At 37.4% G+C, this 14,698-nt stretch overlaps 1 protein-coding gene across 1 annotated transcript; it reads right to left on the bottom strand.

Annotated features, from left to right (window-relative positions):
* Nucleotides 1-1,029: 1,029 nt before the first annotated feature.
* Nucleotides 1,030-3,514, bottom strand: LOC112190429 (probable indole-3-acetic acid-amido synthetase GH3.1). Its single transcript, XM_024329862.2, is given in 4 exon segments — nucleotides 1,030-2,252; nucleotides 2,255-2,712; nucleotides 2,873-2,974; nucleotides 3,080-3,514. Coding segments are annotated over 4 exon segments (1,797 nt in total). The 5' UTR covers nucleotides 3,400-3,514; the 3' UTR covers nucleotides 1,030-1,335.
* Nucleotides 3,515-14,698: the final 11,184 nt, after the last annotated feature.

Below are 14,698 nucleotides of genomic sequence, written 5' to 3'. Positions count from 1 at the left end.
TCTATCATTTCCCTACATGCCCTATGTTGACATATAACAATATTTACCAAAGTTTAAGAAGTTAACGAAAAAAGTAAAATAAAAAATGAACAAAAGAAGTAGCACATATGAGAAACCCAAGTAAATATTCATGTTCAATTGCCACTCCAATCAATATGCTAACTACATATATTCAGCATAAGAAACTGAATTAGTTAAAAGTCATACCTTCATAAAGAGAGAAAGAAAGGTTAATAATGCATCATATTCAGATAAGGCATATAGTACTAGTTTAAGTAAGATTTTTATGTGACGATGAGCTTCGCTGACCATGGCTTCATCTCTCAGAGAAAGAAAAGCAATATGAGAATATTTATGAGACTAGTGATTTCAATGAAATGAGTCATTACCACTATGTATTCTTGTGAAACAAAGTGAAGTACTTCTGGTAAGGACAATGCATATTGCTTAGACATTTCGAATAATATATATTGAGCTGTCATGCTTAAGCCTCTATATATTCACATGATGGCCCTAATAATTTAAAGATATATGTAGGTTCTTATACTCAAGATGGATCTTTCTTTCATGTATTACTGATATTGTTAATACGGTTTAACATTTTAATTAATCAGAACCGTTAATTTCCAGAAGACACCCATCATTTTCAAATCGAGCAGCATCGATCTTGCCATGCATGACAGGCCATTCACAGCACACCTCTCCATCCTAAACTTCATGACTGCATCAACATATAATTGCTGGAGAACACAAACCCTAGCGTTCAACGTAGGGACGATTAGGTAATTTCAGGCCAATCACTATTTTTGTCAATAATGTCAAAGAATCGCCCCCATATATATGGATGAAGCTGCTCGTGATATGCTTCCAAACAAAAAGAAATCTAAGAGAGGTTAGCTAGTTGTTAATCACTCACTCATTAACTTAATAATTATCATAATCTAGTTGATTACCACCCAGAGAGAGGAATAATTAGCACGTGCACTAAAATCCATGCAAGTAAATCAATCCCACAAATCGTAGTCATCATATCTTAACATAAACAATAATATTACACGCATTTGATTCATCAATGGATTAATTTACATATTGTGAACCGGATCGGACCGGTACATCAGCACCAACTCCTACACTTTTTCCCCTCAACTTTAAAGAGAAAGCTGATCATGGAAAAGCAAAGACAAAGATACCATTGAACAAGCAAACACATATCATCAGATTACTTCAACTTATTACACAGACAGACAAAGAAATATCATATAAGAAAAGACACTTTTAAAGAGCTTAGAATTGCCAAAGCAAGCCCCTGTCCTTTCCCTTTCTTATCTTCTACCTTCAATGGCGTCGCTCCGGGGTCCAATGTGGCAGCGCCGGGCTGAAGTGCACCGATTCAACCCTAGAGTCCAGCAACTCCATGATGGGTGAGAAGTTCACGCACCTCGGCGCCTTGTACTGATTAATCGATGCGCCGCGGGAAATGGCGTAGTCCATGAGCTCCTCGAATGTGCCACTCTTCACAACCCTAATTTCGAGAGGCCCGATTGTTTTGTCAGACACTCGGTATTGCCGGTACACAGAGTTTAGGGACTCCTCCATGACAAGGCAGCACCGGTTCAGAACCTCGTGGCTTGGGGCACTGATAGACGGGTCCTTCACCATCAACTCCCAGTAAATGACGTAATGTCCTGGGAATGTTTTGGTGTCGGCGTAGCTTGTGTACTCCACCACAGAAGTGTTGAATTCACGGAGGAGTTCGGTGGCGTTGTCAATGCCTTTCTGGAGCTCCGCCTCGTCGGTTTTGTCGGCGTCAATGCTCAGCAAAACGTTCTTCCTCCTCACAAACCGGAACTGTGGCGCGGCGTTGTAGAAGCCGGTGACTTGGAGAATGTCTCCGACTCTGTAACGGCACAGTCCAGCGTATGTGGAAATGACCAACTCGTATTCTTTTCCGACTTCCAGGTCAGCAAGCTCTAAGAGCCTTGGAGGTGACTTTTTGGACAGAGGAGGAGCAGATGGATCGTGTGGAATGAACTCGAAATAGCCCATCATCGGCATAATGGTGTATGACACTTCAGAAGGGTCGCACATCGGCTTAAGGTTCAGGCCAAAATAGCATTCAGAAGAAGCGTACATTGTGCAAGCCTTGGGTAGGCTATTGCTGTAGTAATCCAGTGTTGGAATGTACTGAGCCATTGCACCGGTGACTATCACATCGAGGTACTTCGTGTTGGGCCAAATCCTGGGGATTATCCCTCCCAATTCTCTCCTTCACACTCCTTTTTGATGAACTCCACCAGCTCCGCGTCGGGTTTCAAAAGCTCCACCATCTTCTCCCGGATAGAAACATCTGTGATTTTAGGGTTTAGAATTCCGGTTTTGATGTCTTCGGCTAGTTGCTGCCAGTTGAGCTGAAGGAAACGGATGGCTCGGAGTAGGCCGGAGGCGAAGACCGCCCCTACGCGGAGGACTTGCTCGCGCATGATGAGGCCGCAAAGCATTTGGGCGTACATGCTTTGAAACGAGTCGGAGCAGAGAATGGCTTCGTTGGGGCTGGTGTAGACATTGTAGGGGTCGTACGGCCTGGTCTTGAAGTGCTCGCTCTTGTAGTAACTCGTCAAAACCGGACGGGCTAATAGCCCACCGGGAGTCTTGGTCTCGGCCTTGATGAACAAAAAGTACAATCCCTTTCCCTTGTCCAAGTCGGGCACGTAACTACAAAGATCAACAGAAAATTCGAAAATCAGTTGCAAACCAATTAATTGGTCATAAAGTTTATCAACGGAAAATTAACTGCACACGAAACTTGAGCAAATTAAAGAAGTTAATTGCAGTCAACAAAAGCATGGAAATAGTCAATGGATTAAGGATTTACAGATTCATCACAGGCTGGAGCAAGCTGTACAGTAGCGTGCGACGGTCCAATTCTTCGTGAATCGTAGGCATCAGTTTTCTCTCACCGGCTGAAGTCCCAGAACTGCATGCAAATCATAATTAAATTTGATGAGCAAACACTACATTATATTAAACATCCATGAACAAAATAATTAAAAAGAAGAAGAAGAAGGTTCTAGTTAATTACCTGGTAAGGAATTCAGAGATGGGATGAGAGCTCAAGATGGGAGAGCGGTCACCATTAGCGATACGTTGAATCTCAGGCTGAAGATCTTCATACGTGACCACCGGGATTTTGGACTTGAACGTGTCACGGTCAGTAGCTCCGTTGAGGCCGAAACGCTTCAGGTACTCCGTTTCGGCGTTTCGGCTGAGAATCTCAATGAGAACCCTCTCCTGCACAGCGTCAGTGTTCTTGGTCGTCTCCTCTATGAACTGAAGCGCCTTGGCGTCCTTCTCGGTGGCTGGTGGGCCCAGAGGGGATGAAGTCACTGAATCAATGGCCATGATCGAATCTGGCGAAAGGAAATGAAAACGATGAAGATGATGATGATGGTGAAGCTATCAGAGGAAGAAGATGAAGGGGATTGGTGCTGGTGGTGTGGTGTGGTGTGGTGTGGAGGAGGGTTTATATAGGGAGCTCGCATTACGTTCACGTCCATGCTTGCCACGTGGACAGCCGGACCAATTGTTACTTGGACGGACTCTGACGGATGCGAGTTGGTCACAGCAGACAGTAGAAATATTTCTGTCCCAGAAACTGTCGGCTACTTTGGGAACACCCGGGCCCACATCCACGTCAAATGGCTCAACGGAGCCAGACATGTGGTCCCGGCTGGAGCTGCCATGTCATCTTAGGGTTTCTTCGGGGCCCACCACGTAGCGGGTTGTTGGTTTCATTTTGAAAACTATAGCTATGCCGGCGAAGAGAGGAGTAGTGTTGGAGATGGGGGAGAACCCTAAAAGGCTAAGAGACCTAAGGAAAATTAAACTAATTACTTAATTAGCGTTCTTAATTATTTTAATTAGTGGGGTGGCTTAAAATGGTGATTAAGATAATCACGTGAAGATGACTTTAATGATTTTGACTTGGGGTTTGGCCGGGTTAGGGAGGGGTTTTTGATTTCTACTTGTTAGAAATGTCTAACTAGGCTTTTGTATGTGGTAAAATATTTTAATTAATTTTAATTAGAGGGTTCATTAGGGTAGGTGAAGATGTTTTGCATTTTTTGTACGTCATGACAGTTGCATGACAACAACATTGTTTTCTTCGCTATCTTTTGGGAATGATTAAGTTAAAATGGGTTTGATTAGTTTAATGTGGGATGATCCTCTTTGGATATTATGTTATGGTGATGTTACAATGACATAGATGGAATCCTATGGAATAGTTTTAGATCAAGGTTTTAATTTTGATCTTTTAATTATTAAGATTGAATACATTCAAAACAAAAAAGATTGAATACATGCGGTTTTGTCATGCTTTATTGCTTGTAATTCTATTTATTATTAATAGAATTATATCGTTAACCAATTCTCCAAAAAGCATAATGAAAAGTAGTGGCGGAGCCATGATTATATTTCAAGTGGGGCACACAAAATATCAAAACTCCATAATAAAGAAAAAATACATTCACAAAATATCAAAACTTCATAAAAGAAAAAAAAAATATACTCAAAATGATATTTTGTAAATTGTCAAATGGAATTTATCAATAACTATGTTAAAGTTTTTGAAAAATAATGCTAATGTCCAAAACATAATATATATATATATATATATATATATATATATTATATAAAGGGATTTTGTCCATTTACCCCATTTCTAGGGATTTTTTTCCCACTTACCCCATTAAGTTTTTTTAATTCTCTCTTACCCAATACACTCTAAGGGAGTCTTCCCTAATACCTTTTTTTTTGTTTTTAATTTTTTTTAATACCATTTTACCCTCACCCCCTTGTTACTTAGAGAGAGAGAGAGAAAAAAAATAGAAGAGAGATAAACCATGGGAGACTTCGCCGGAGCCCGTCACCGGCCGCCGGAATCCGGTCACCGGTCGCCGGATTCCGGTCACCGGCCGCCGGATTCCGGCCAACGTTCACCGGATTCCGGCCAACTTTCGCCGGAATCCGGTCACCGGTCGCCGGATTTCGGTCACCTACTGCCGCCCACCGGAATTTGCTGAAAATCTCACCGGAAAGTTTTTTTGCCCTCAATAGACATCTATTGCCCCCTAGTAGATGGGCAATAAACCTCTATTGCCCCCCAATAGACGTCTATTGCCTCCCAATAGACGTCTATTACCCTCCAATAGACGACTATCAGCCATGTATTGCCCCCCAATAGACGACTATCAGCCATGTATTGCCCCCCAATAGACGACTATCAACCATGTATTGCCCCCCAATAGAAGCCTATTGCCCCCAATAGGACTTTCAGTTGCCAAAATGGGAACTAATCTCCCTAAATTTAGACAAATAAAACTTTGATTACTGAAAAAAAACAAGGAGATTACATCAATTCAAAACGTCTATTGCGCCCCAATAGCCGTCTATTGCCCCCCAATAGAACTTTCGATAGCCAAAATGAGAACTAATCTTCCTAAAATTAGATAAATAAAACTTTGATTAAGCAAAAAAACTAGTAGATTACATTAATTCAAATGTCTATTGCTCCCCAATAGATGTCTATTGGGGAGCAATAGAATATTATTTTTCCTGTTTTCTTTCCTTTCGGGCCTTCTGTTGCAAAACAGAAGTAGAACCATTTTGATTTGCCCCCAATACAACTTTTTTTTCTTTTTTTTTTCCTTTCCTTCTCGGATTTCTTCCCACAGTTTACAAAAAAAAAAAAAAAAGCTCTGGGCACCCAAGACCAGAGCACCCTCAGTCGACAAACCTGCCGGCGTCGGACTTGGTGGGCACCCAATCATCTTTCTTCTCTGCCACAACCTGCGTCGAGCACTGGAGGATAATCGACGTTGATGATGTCAGTCGATCTTTGGCTGTTGAAGGCGAAACCATTTGAAACCGGAATCGGAATCTTCCGGTGAGAGATGTTGTGCTTCTGCCCGTGTTTCGACGACAACCACTAGTCCACCACCGGACTTCCGACGACGTGGACCGATCCTGCTCATCTCCTCGACCTAAATCCTGTTTCGACGCCGCGCCGGAGTTAGAGATCAGAGAGAGAGAAAGACCGGAGGTGGAGATCGGGGAAGAGAGACAGAAGAACGACGTCGTTGACAGAGGAAGAGTGTCGAACTCAGAGAGAGGGCACCGAACTCCAGCTTGAACTCCGGACCCGACCCGGACTCGGACTCGAACTCCGGCTGCCGCTCTAGCATTAATCCAGTTCCTCTCCGACTCGGAAGCAAACGCCACAACCGGAGCTTCTTCGTCGTATGCAATCGACGTCGTCTTCCGCCCATGAAGGATCCGGTGAGTGGTGGATCTCTCTCCGATTCCTCGTCGTGCCGGACTTGATAACGACAGCCTGCAGCGCCATCGATGATGGAGTACTCACCGGAGCCTCCGTCGTGGAGCTCACCGGGCTCGGACGCATCGGGTTCGGAATCCGAGGGAGAGAGAGAGAGAGAGAGAGAGAGAGAGAGAGAGAGAGAGAGAGAGAGAGAGAGAGAGAGAGAGAGAGAGAATGAAACAGTTTTAGGAGAGCTGTGCTTATCGTGGAGACAGAGAGGAGATGTAGTGCTGCTATTGTGTAATTTTTTAATTTTTAGTGGGTAAAATCGTCTTTTTAATCTGTTTTTGGGTTAGTGAGAACAGTTTTTTGTTGATGGTGTAAGTGGGCTAAAATTAGCCTATTTTGGGGCTGGTGGTCAAGGACCCTTATATAAACATAAAATGTTCAGATCAACAAAAAATAAAAACATAGTTGTTAGTCTCGAACCCATGACCTTCCTACTACTATCTCATCAACTATCCACTACACCAAACTAGCACACTATATGAAGAACAAACTAAATTGTATATGAACTGACTAGGGCACGGGACCCACTGGGCCCCAATGTGGCTCGGGACCCACTGAGCCCCAATGTGGCTCCGCCCCTGATGAAAATGAATTACTATTGAAAATATTTAATGAACCCGGATTTTATTCACTCTCTTAAAAAGTAAAAGAAAAAAAAATATTTTAGACAAGTGTGGTGCTATTCACACACTCATTTTCTCTATTCACACTTTTTTATTTTACTTTAATTCAATTTATTTTTACAAATTACCCTAACTACCCTCCATTGCAATTATGGTTTTTATTTTTTTATTTTTTTTATTTTGCAAGTCAATCATCGCCAAATTCTAAACCCATATTTTCCTCCAGACGAGGACTTCAAAACCCTTATTTTGCAAGTCAGTTTGTGTTCAAGTTTTGCCTTACTTCCCAAACTCCAAACTGCATAAAATTCCAATATGCTCTACCTTAATGTGTTTACTTTGATTATGGAAAATTTCAAGTTCATTGATGCACAAATGAATTTTTAGTAAATCTCCAAAGCTGAACTATTCTTGCCTTAAAGCTCCACTTTATATTGTGTTAAATTTGGTCTTATTCTAAATTTCTCTTGATTGAGAACCCCTTAAGTCATAGCCCTAGTTTGGGATGTGACAAATTGGTATCAAATTTCCTAATTTCTCTTTAGATTTAGCATGAACAAGTTAAGTTTGGAGTGATCAGGAAGTAATGAAGGAAATTGAGTGTTTTGTCTTATTTACTTTTGCACCTTTGTTGCTTCCTAAACGTTGACGATTTTAATGAGATAAACTGCTTTTCTAAGTCATTAGGTAATGTTCTTAAAATCTTATGTAGGGTTGATGATTCAAATTTTTTGCTTACATCAGAATTTTGACCATGATCTTCAGATTTTGCACGAAGAAGTTAAGTTTTGAGTGATGAGAAAGTAATCAGGAAAGTTTATGTGACTACTGATATCCATTATAAAACTCTGCATTGACTAACATTGTGCTCTTTCTGTTTATGTTTTGTTGCAGATTTGTAGTGCCATTACGTAATAACAATTTTTTGACTGAAGTTCTATTGTATTTTCTTTGGATGCTATTTTGCAACATTTGAGATATTATTGCATAGGATCTACTTGTTACATACTAGAAATAATGTTTCAAAGTCTAGTATTTTTTTCCAGCCTAATGTTGAACTTTTATTTATGCGTGAGTGTTCTTTCAATACAGTTATCTAAAATACATTATATTAAGAGTTTCATACAATTGATTATGTGTGTGTTTGCATTTGTCTAGCCCCTCAGGTAAGTCTTGTTCAATTAATTTTAAACTATACTCCAATTTTTTTTTTGTACCTAAAAATTTTCAAAATTTGCAGACTGCATCTGAAAATGGCCTATTACCAAACTATAAGAGACGAGAAACTTTAATATCTAAGTGCAATATTTGAACCCCAGAAAACAACAGAGTAAAGCATGCGTCTTACCCCTCCTACTCGTATGAGGACAAACTTTACAATTTAGATGATAATTGATTCATGATTGACGTGCCAAAAATATAAAAAATATAAAAAATTAGAATTGAAAGGGATGGTAGTTAGGGTAATTTGTAAAAATAAATTGAATTTAAAGTAATAGAAAAATAGAGGGGGTGTGTAAATAGAGAAATTGGGTGTGTGAATAGCACCACCTTTTAGACAATAGCTAGAATCTTTAACCCCATCGATAATATATTTTGATCAACATGTGTATTCAATTCCCAAAAATCAGGTCCTAAATCAAAAGACTTTTAATTATCGAGAATGTCATCTATTCTTGCCGGAATCAATTAGAATGAATATAGTATCACTTTTGTTCTGTTTGAATCATTGAATAATATTTACCATTACTCTGAGTCATTACGTTCCAATCTATATATAGATAAAAAAAATGAATATGTGTGAAGTATAATGTGAATATGAATGTGGCAAGAAATGTTTCAAAAAATATTTCGTAAAGGGTGGTTCTAGTTGGACCTTCAAATTTGATATTTGGACCTCTCTTACTTTTTAAACCTTAAATTCATTTTTTTAATACTTAAAAAGCTAAGTATACCTCCTTAATTTTACCAAAACACCCTTGAACAATTAAATTTGTATTTTCAAATTTTTTTTTTTTAAATCTCTTTTGTGAGGGAGCTGCCTACATTTTTGGTGTACTTTACATTTTTGGTGTACTTTTAACGGCGAAACCATAAAGTGATTCTTGGAGAGGACGAACAAGTAGACAATTACAAAGATTTTTTGTTAATCCAAATCATAGTTTTTTTGTTTGTTTTGTAATATGGATGGTTCTATAAAAGACTTTGGTTCTCAAATAAATAATGTATATCGATTAAATCTTATTAAAATGAGTTGATCTCTTTTTTTTTTTTTGAATCCATAAATCAATTCTCATTCAACTCAAGAATGGCACGGATACATACATTCCCTTGCCATCTCTATGGGCAAGGTTAGGACGTGGTATGCTTTGATCTTGGATCTTGATTAGTAATAACTACACCAAAATATTCAATGAATTATAAGAAAATTTCAAATTAGATTGTTTTGAATGTATTTTTGTATTAAATGATGGAGCCATGTATAGAAATTAATTATTTTAGGCAAATTATAAAATTATATAGGTAAAATAAGGAAATTCTAAAGAAGAAAACAAAAATTATTGAATCTATACTATTATTAAAAGAAGAGGCTTTTGTTAGCCAAAACATAAAAAAGTACCATAATGACCCTAAAATATTAAAAAACTATACAACTCAATCCTACAACTCATAAAACAGATAGGGGTAATATAGTCAAATTATAAAATAAACAGAAAAAAAAAAGTGAAAATGAGAAACAGATAATCAAACTACCTACTTCTATCATTCCATAAAAAACTACCCACTCTCTATTAAAAAAAAAAATTCAATTTTCACACAGTGTGTGGAGCCATCTAGTGTTATATTAATGGGGGAGGTAAGAAGAGTATTTATTTATTTTTTTTTTTTTTTTCTTTTTTTCTCTTTGTCTTTATTTTTCTTTTCATATGAGTTGATAAAGTCTATTGATAATTGAAAAAAGATGGAGGTCCAAATATCAAATTCGAATGTCCAACTAGAACCACATTTTTATAAAACCTTTAGAAATAAAACATAATTGATAAATTTATTCTTGAAAAAGAAGAAGAAGAGGTCGATAAATAAAGCAGAACTTTACAGGTACTGTCCCACATTGACATCAGTATATTTAACTCATTCATTTCTAACACATCAAAACTTGTTGCAAAAAATTCCTCACAAATTAGCATTATTGAGATGGAATACGTCTCCAATGTCATGTCATTATTCATTCTTTAGGCTGAAAGAGCCAAATTTTAAAAGAAGAAGAAAAGTGACACATAGTTACGTTGGAATAAAGAGATAGATCTTGTTTGAGGCTTAGGGGAAAGAGGAATTAAGCAGAGAATATGAAATTGCGAGATGATTGTGCAAATTTTGAAAAATAAGAAAGAAAACAAACTTTGATTGTAGTGTTGTACCAATAATATTCCCTTTACTAATTTAGGCTTTTTAAAATTCCGATCAATATCTAAATGTGGATAAAGTTGGATAAAGTTGAGTGAAAATTATGCCAAACAACAATAGTTCTGCATCGAATGAACAGATTACGTGTAGAGCACAAGCCACCAGTTCAAAACCAATGAGCTTTAAACCTTGGGATGTCATCATGGACATTATAATTGTACTGACAGAGATATCTGGGGCATATATACTGCAACAAAGATAATAAAAGACAGAGATTAGGTATGTATGCACCAGAAAAGTTAAAAGAGATAAGGCATGATGACGCACATTAACCCATTCGAATCCACTGGAAATTTGGCAATGACTGATAGATAGGAACTGGTATTAATTCTGTGTTGCGACACACTACTTAACGGTCAAAACAATTAATTAATCCAGGACCTGCAGCTTGTGGTGGTGTGTTTCGTGACACCCATGGTCATTACATTGGCAGTTACTGTCAAGGATTGGGACACAAATCTGCCTTCTACTCAGAGCTTATGGGTGTGATCATTGGGATTGAATATGCCTTCCAATATGGTTGGTGATGCCTTTGGCTTGAATGTGATTCGACTAGTGTAATTGCATGCATCAAATCCTCATCTTTTGTTGCACCTTGGCCGCTTCGAATTGCATGGCTTACTTGCTTAGCACGTATTAGAGCAATGACATTCATTGTTCCCATATTCTTCGGGAAGGAAATACGGTGGCTGATAGAATGGCAAACATGGGCTTACTTTCTCCATCCCTGATATGGCATGTTTCTCCTCCGCCTCATATATCTCCTTATCTTCGTATGGATGATATGGGATTCCCTTACCTTCGCCATGTTTCACTCTCTTTCTTGCATGGGTTGGTGTTGGGCTTGTTTTAACATTGGCTACTATCTTTTCTACATTCCTTATAATGCAAACGCTGGTCGCTATTACTTGGACATTGGTTTCATTACGAAGCTGGGTGCTGATGCATGGCTTCTCTTGGCAGATGGTGCAATTTTTATTTTTTCTTCCATTGTTTTGCTTTGCAAGCTGTTTAATTATCTAGAAGTTGGGAAAATTTGAGGTTCTGCTTCAATTTTTCCACTTCCTTTTGTCTTTCTTTCTAGCTTTTGGGGTAAGGTTTATGTCCCCCCCCCTTCTTAAGGTTGTATTTTCTTTTTATGTTATTAATAAAATAAAAATAGGGGACGGGCAGTGGGTTCCCAGAGTGTGGCAAACCCCTCTCATTTGGGATAGAGGGTGGGACTTGTTCCCTACATCGTTTGCCTCCGAGGAGCTAATATCGCCCAATCCCTTATTCATTAAAAAAAAAAAAAATTATATGGACTTACGAATTGTTTAACATATTTCTTTTTAGCCTATCAAAGAGTTAGAGGGTGACAAGAGAAGTCGTTGACATAGTTAATGGTATCTATAAAGCTGTTAGTTTATCTTGTTTGCCGACAAATCAAACTTAATTTGCATGTTTTTACACCAAAGAGATTAGTATATGTATGATGGAATATGAGGGATGATTCAATAGGATGAATTAATTCACTTTTCGATGTGTATGTGGATTCAGGACAGGAAAAGGACAAGGGTATGTACTCGACCCTATCATGGCCAAGCATGTGATAGGTTGCAAGTAGGGTCAGACTTGAGATTTTTAGAGTTGAGATTAGGCCAGACATTTTAGCTTGAAAACCTGAAAGTCCGTTTCGTACCTAATCAAATTTCTCAAACCCGAACTATTTATGTTCATAATGGTAAATCACAATTACATACGAATGTGAGAATGTCTTAATGATTATTAATTTGGTTGAAAATTTATATAGGTGATGTACTCATAGAAAACTAAAAATCTAAAAGTCGATATATCAATATGTGATCGAAAAGTAGATCTCACAAAAGATTTCTTAAAATGATATATAAAAAAATTTATGAAAAGGCCATTGACCATGGTGTCCATATACATAATTTGCAAGTTGGCATCTAGGTGAAGATTTACACATATATATGCAGCAGATAAATGATGGAGAGAGGCTGGTTCATAGAGAGAACTTGAAAGTAATAGATAGGACTGGTACTGAACTTGGATAATTCTTGTCATCAACAATGGAATTAAGTAACTAATAATGGAGAGATGCTGGTTCATAGAGAGAACTTGAAAGTAATAGAAAAGACTAGTACTGAACTAATAAATCTTCCTCGTTTTCTACACAAACCTTCCCACAACAGGATTTCAACCTTTGAAATTTTTGGGTCGTACTCCAGTAGTCCAGTATTTGTAGCTTTGTCGTCCTTTTACAAACTTTCCTTTTAGATATCGAAGATGTCCCATGCATGAATGTATCAACTAGCATCCCACTTGTTACATTATATGAAAGTCTTACTTAATTGACATTATTGTTTTGTAATTTTGGTAATCTGTAATCTGAAATGGTATTAGCTTTAGCATCAACCTAGATGTTGGGTCATTTTTGAAGTATATCTACAAGCTGTACAATTTCAAGTCCGCAAAGAAAAATTCTTGTAGTTTTTCTTTCCTCGTGCTTGTAAAATAGTCATAAATCATATGATGCTCTTCTATATAAGGTACTATAAAGATGAAAGTTACGTTTTATGACTCTGTTTTTTGGTATTATTTATTTTACCCAACCATTATATAAGACTCTGCATAATACTTTCCACAAACTCGATCTTGTTGAAACAAGAACACACGACTTTTCCCCGTTGGACGCGATGGCATAGCTGGTGTCTGTGTATTGGCATGAACAAACTCTACAATAGTCACGGACAAGAGTTTTATGTGTATCAAAAGATAATCATGTATTTTGATTTGCCAGTTTAACTAAAGCTACATTTCAGTCAAACGAACTTTCAAATAATGCATACAAAATTGTTAACAATTTGAGACAATAGGATATATAAGGATATATGTTCAATGAAACAAGCCACAAAACATATCATATATAGTACAATGTAATTACATATATAGAAACAAATGTGACGGACATTGACCGGCCAACAACTACGTATCTACAGCAAAGACTTGGAGTCTTGGACATATAAGAGCCAAATACAATTAATTGGATGTTCGAGAATGTTTGACTAGTGACTCGGGGAACATAAAATACCTAAGCCAACATATTGTTTTCACTTGAGTTTCAATGTGAAAATTGAGTTGTGCCAAAATTCCAAAAACCCTATTGATTTTCCTAATAATTGACTTTTAACATTCCAGTGACTTCAAAAAGAAATAAACATAGTCAAGACTTTAAAAAAAAAAAAAAAAAAAAAAAAAAAAAACCTTAGTCAAGATGGTTGGCTGAAATGATCGACTTGGAGAAACAAGGTTAATGGTCAGAGTGGAACGACATCTGATCAAACAGTAAAATGATAAACCAATAAATAATCAGACATATTCCCTATTGAAGTACTAGGATATATAGAAAAACACACAGCTGCCAGCACCATTTGAATTACTGTCCCTAGACTATGCCGTCCCCAAAGTAAGGCAAGAGACTCGGATCCCCAACTTCTAGAAAAGCGTCCACCGTCAAATTTACGTTTACAATATTTAAGACCTAAAAAACATGATTCTTGGTATATTTAGGCTGTAAATAGGCTTGATACAGCTCATATTCGATTCGTATTTCGCTCGATTTTAGTTCGTTCGGCTCGTGTTTGTAAGATAAATGAGTTGAGTTTGAACTCAATATTAAGCTCGACAAAAAAACGAGTCGAGCTTGAACAAGAATATATTCGGCTCGTTTAACTCATGAGTAGCCCCTATTTTTCATAAGTAGCTCTAACTTGTTAAAGCTCGACTCATAAAATTTATAGTATAAATAAAAATATAATTTTTCTAATCTCAAATATTTAATTCTTTTTATTACCGTCTTTTTCAATTTAAGTAAAATATATTACAATAAAGAACAATAAATCTCAATTTGATGGTTAGACATCAAATTTGGTTTACTATTTTAAATTTTCCTTCTTCCTTTTTTATTTTTTAAATTTAAAGTCAAATTAACCAAACCGAACCTATTCAAGCTCGAACTCGTCCAATAAATAGAGCCAAGCCGAGCTTAGCTCGGGTTTAAGAAAAATATTCAAGCCGAGCCGGGCTTGAACATGGAAAAAAAAAATCAAGCTTTAACCCGGCTCAAGCTCGATAAAAAGCAAATGAGCCAAACATGATCACCTTAGTATTTGCTCAGACTCGGCTCATTTACACCACTAGGGATCCAAATTTAAGTGCCAAA

Source organism: Rosa chinensis, chromosome 2 (assembly GCF_002994745.2).
Source record: "Rosa chinensis cultivar Old Blush chromosome 2, RchiOBHm-V2, whole genome shotgun sequence".
Classification (NCBI taxonomy): domain Eukaryota; kingdom Viridiplantae; phylum Streptophyta; class Magnoliopsida; order Rosales; family Rosaceae; genus Rosa; species Rosa chinensis.
The sequence above is the reverse complement of the archived record's forward strand: the minus strand, read 5'-3'. Positions and strand labels throughout refer to the sequence as shown.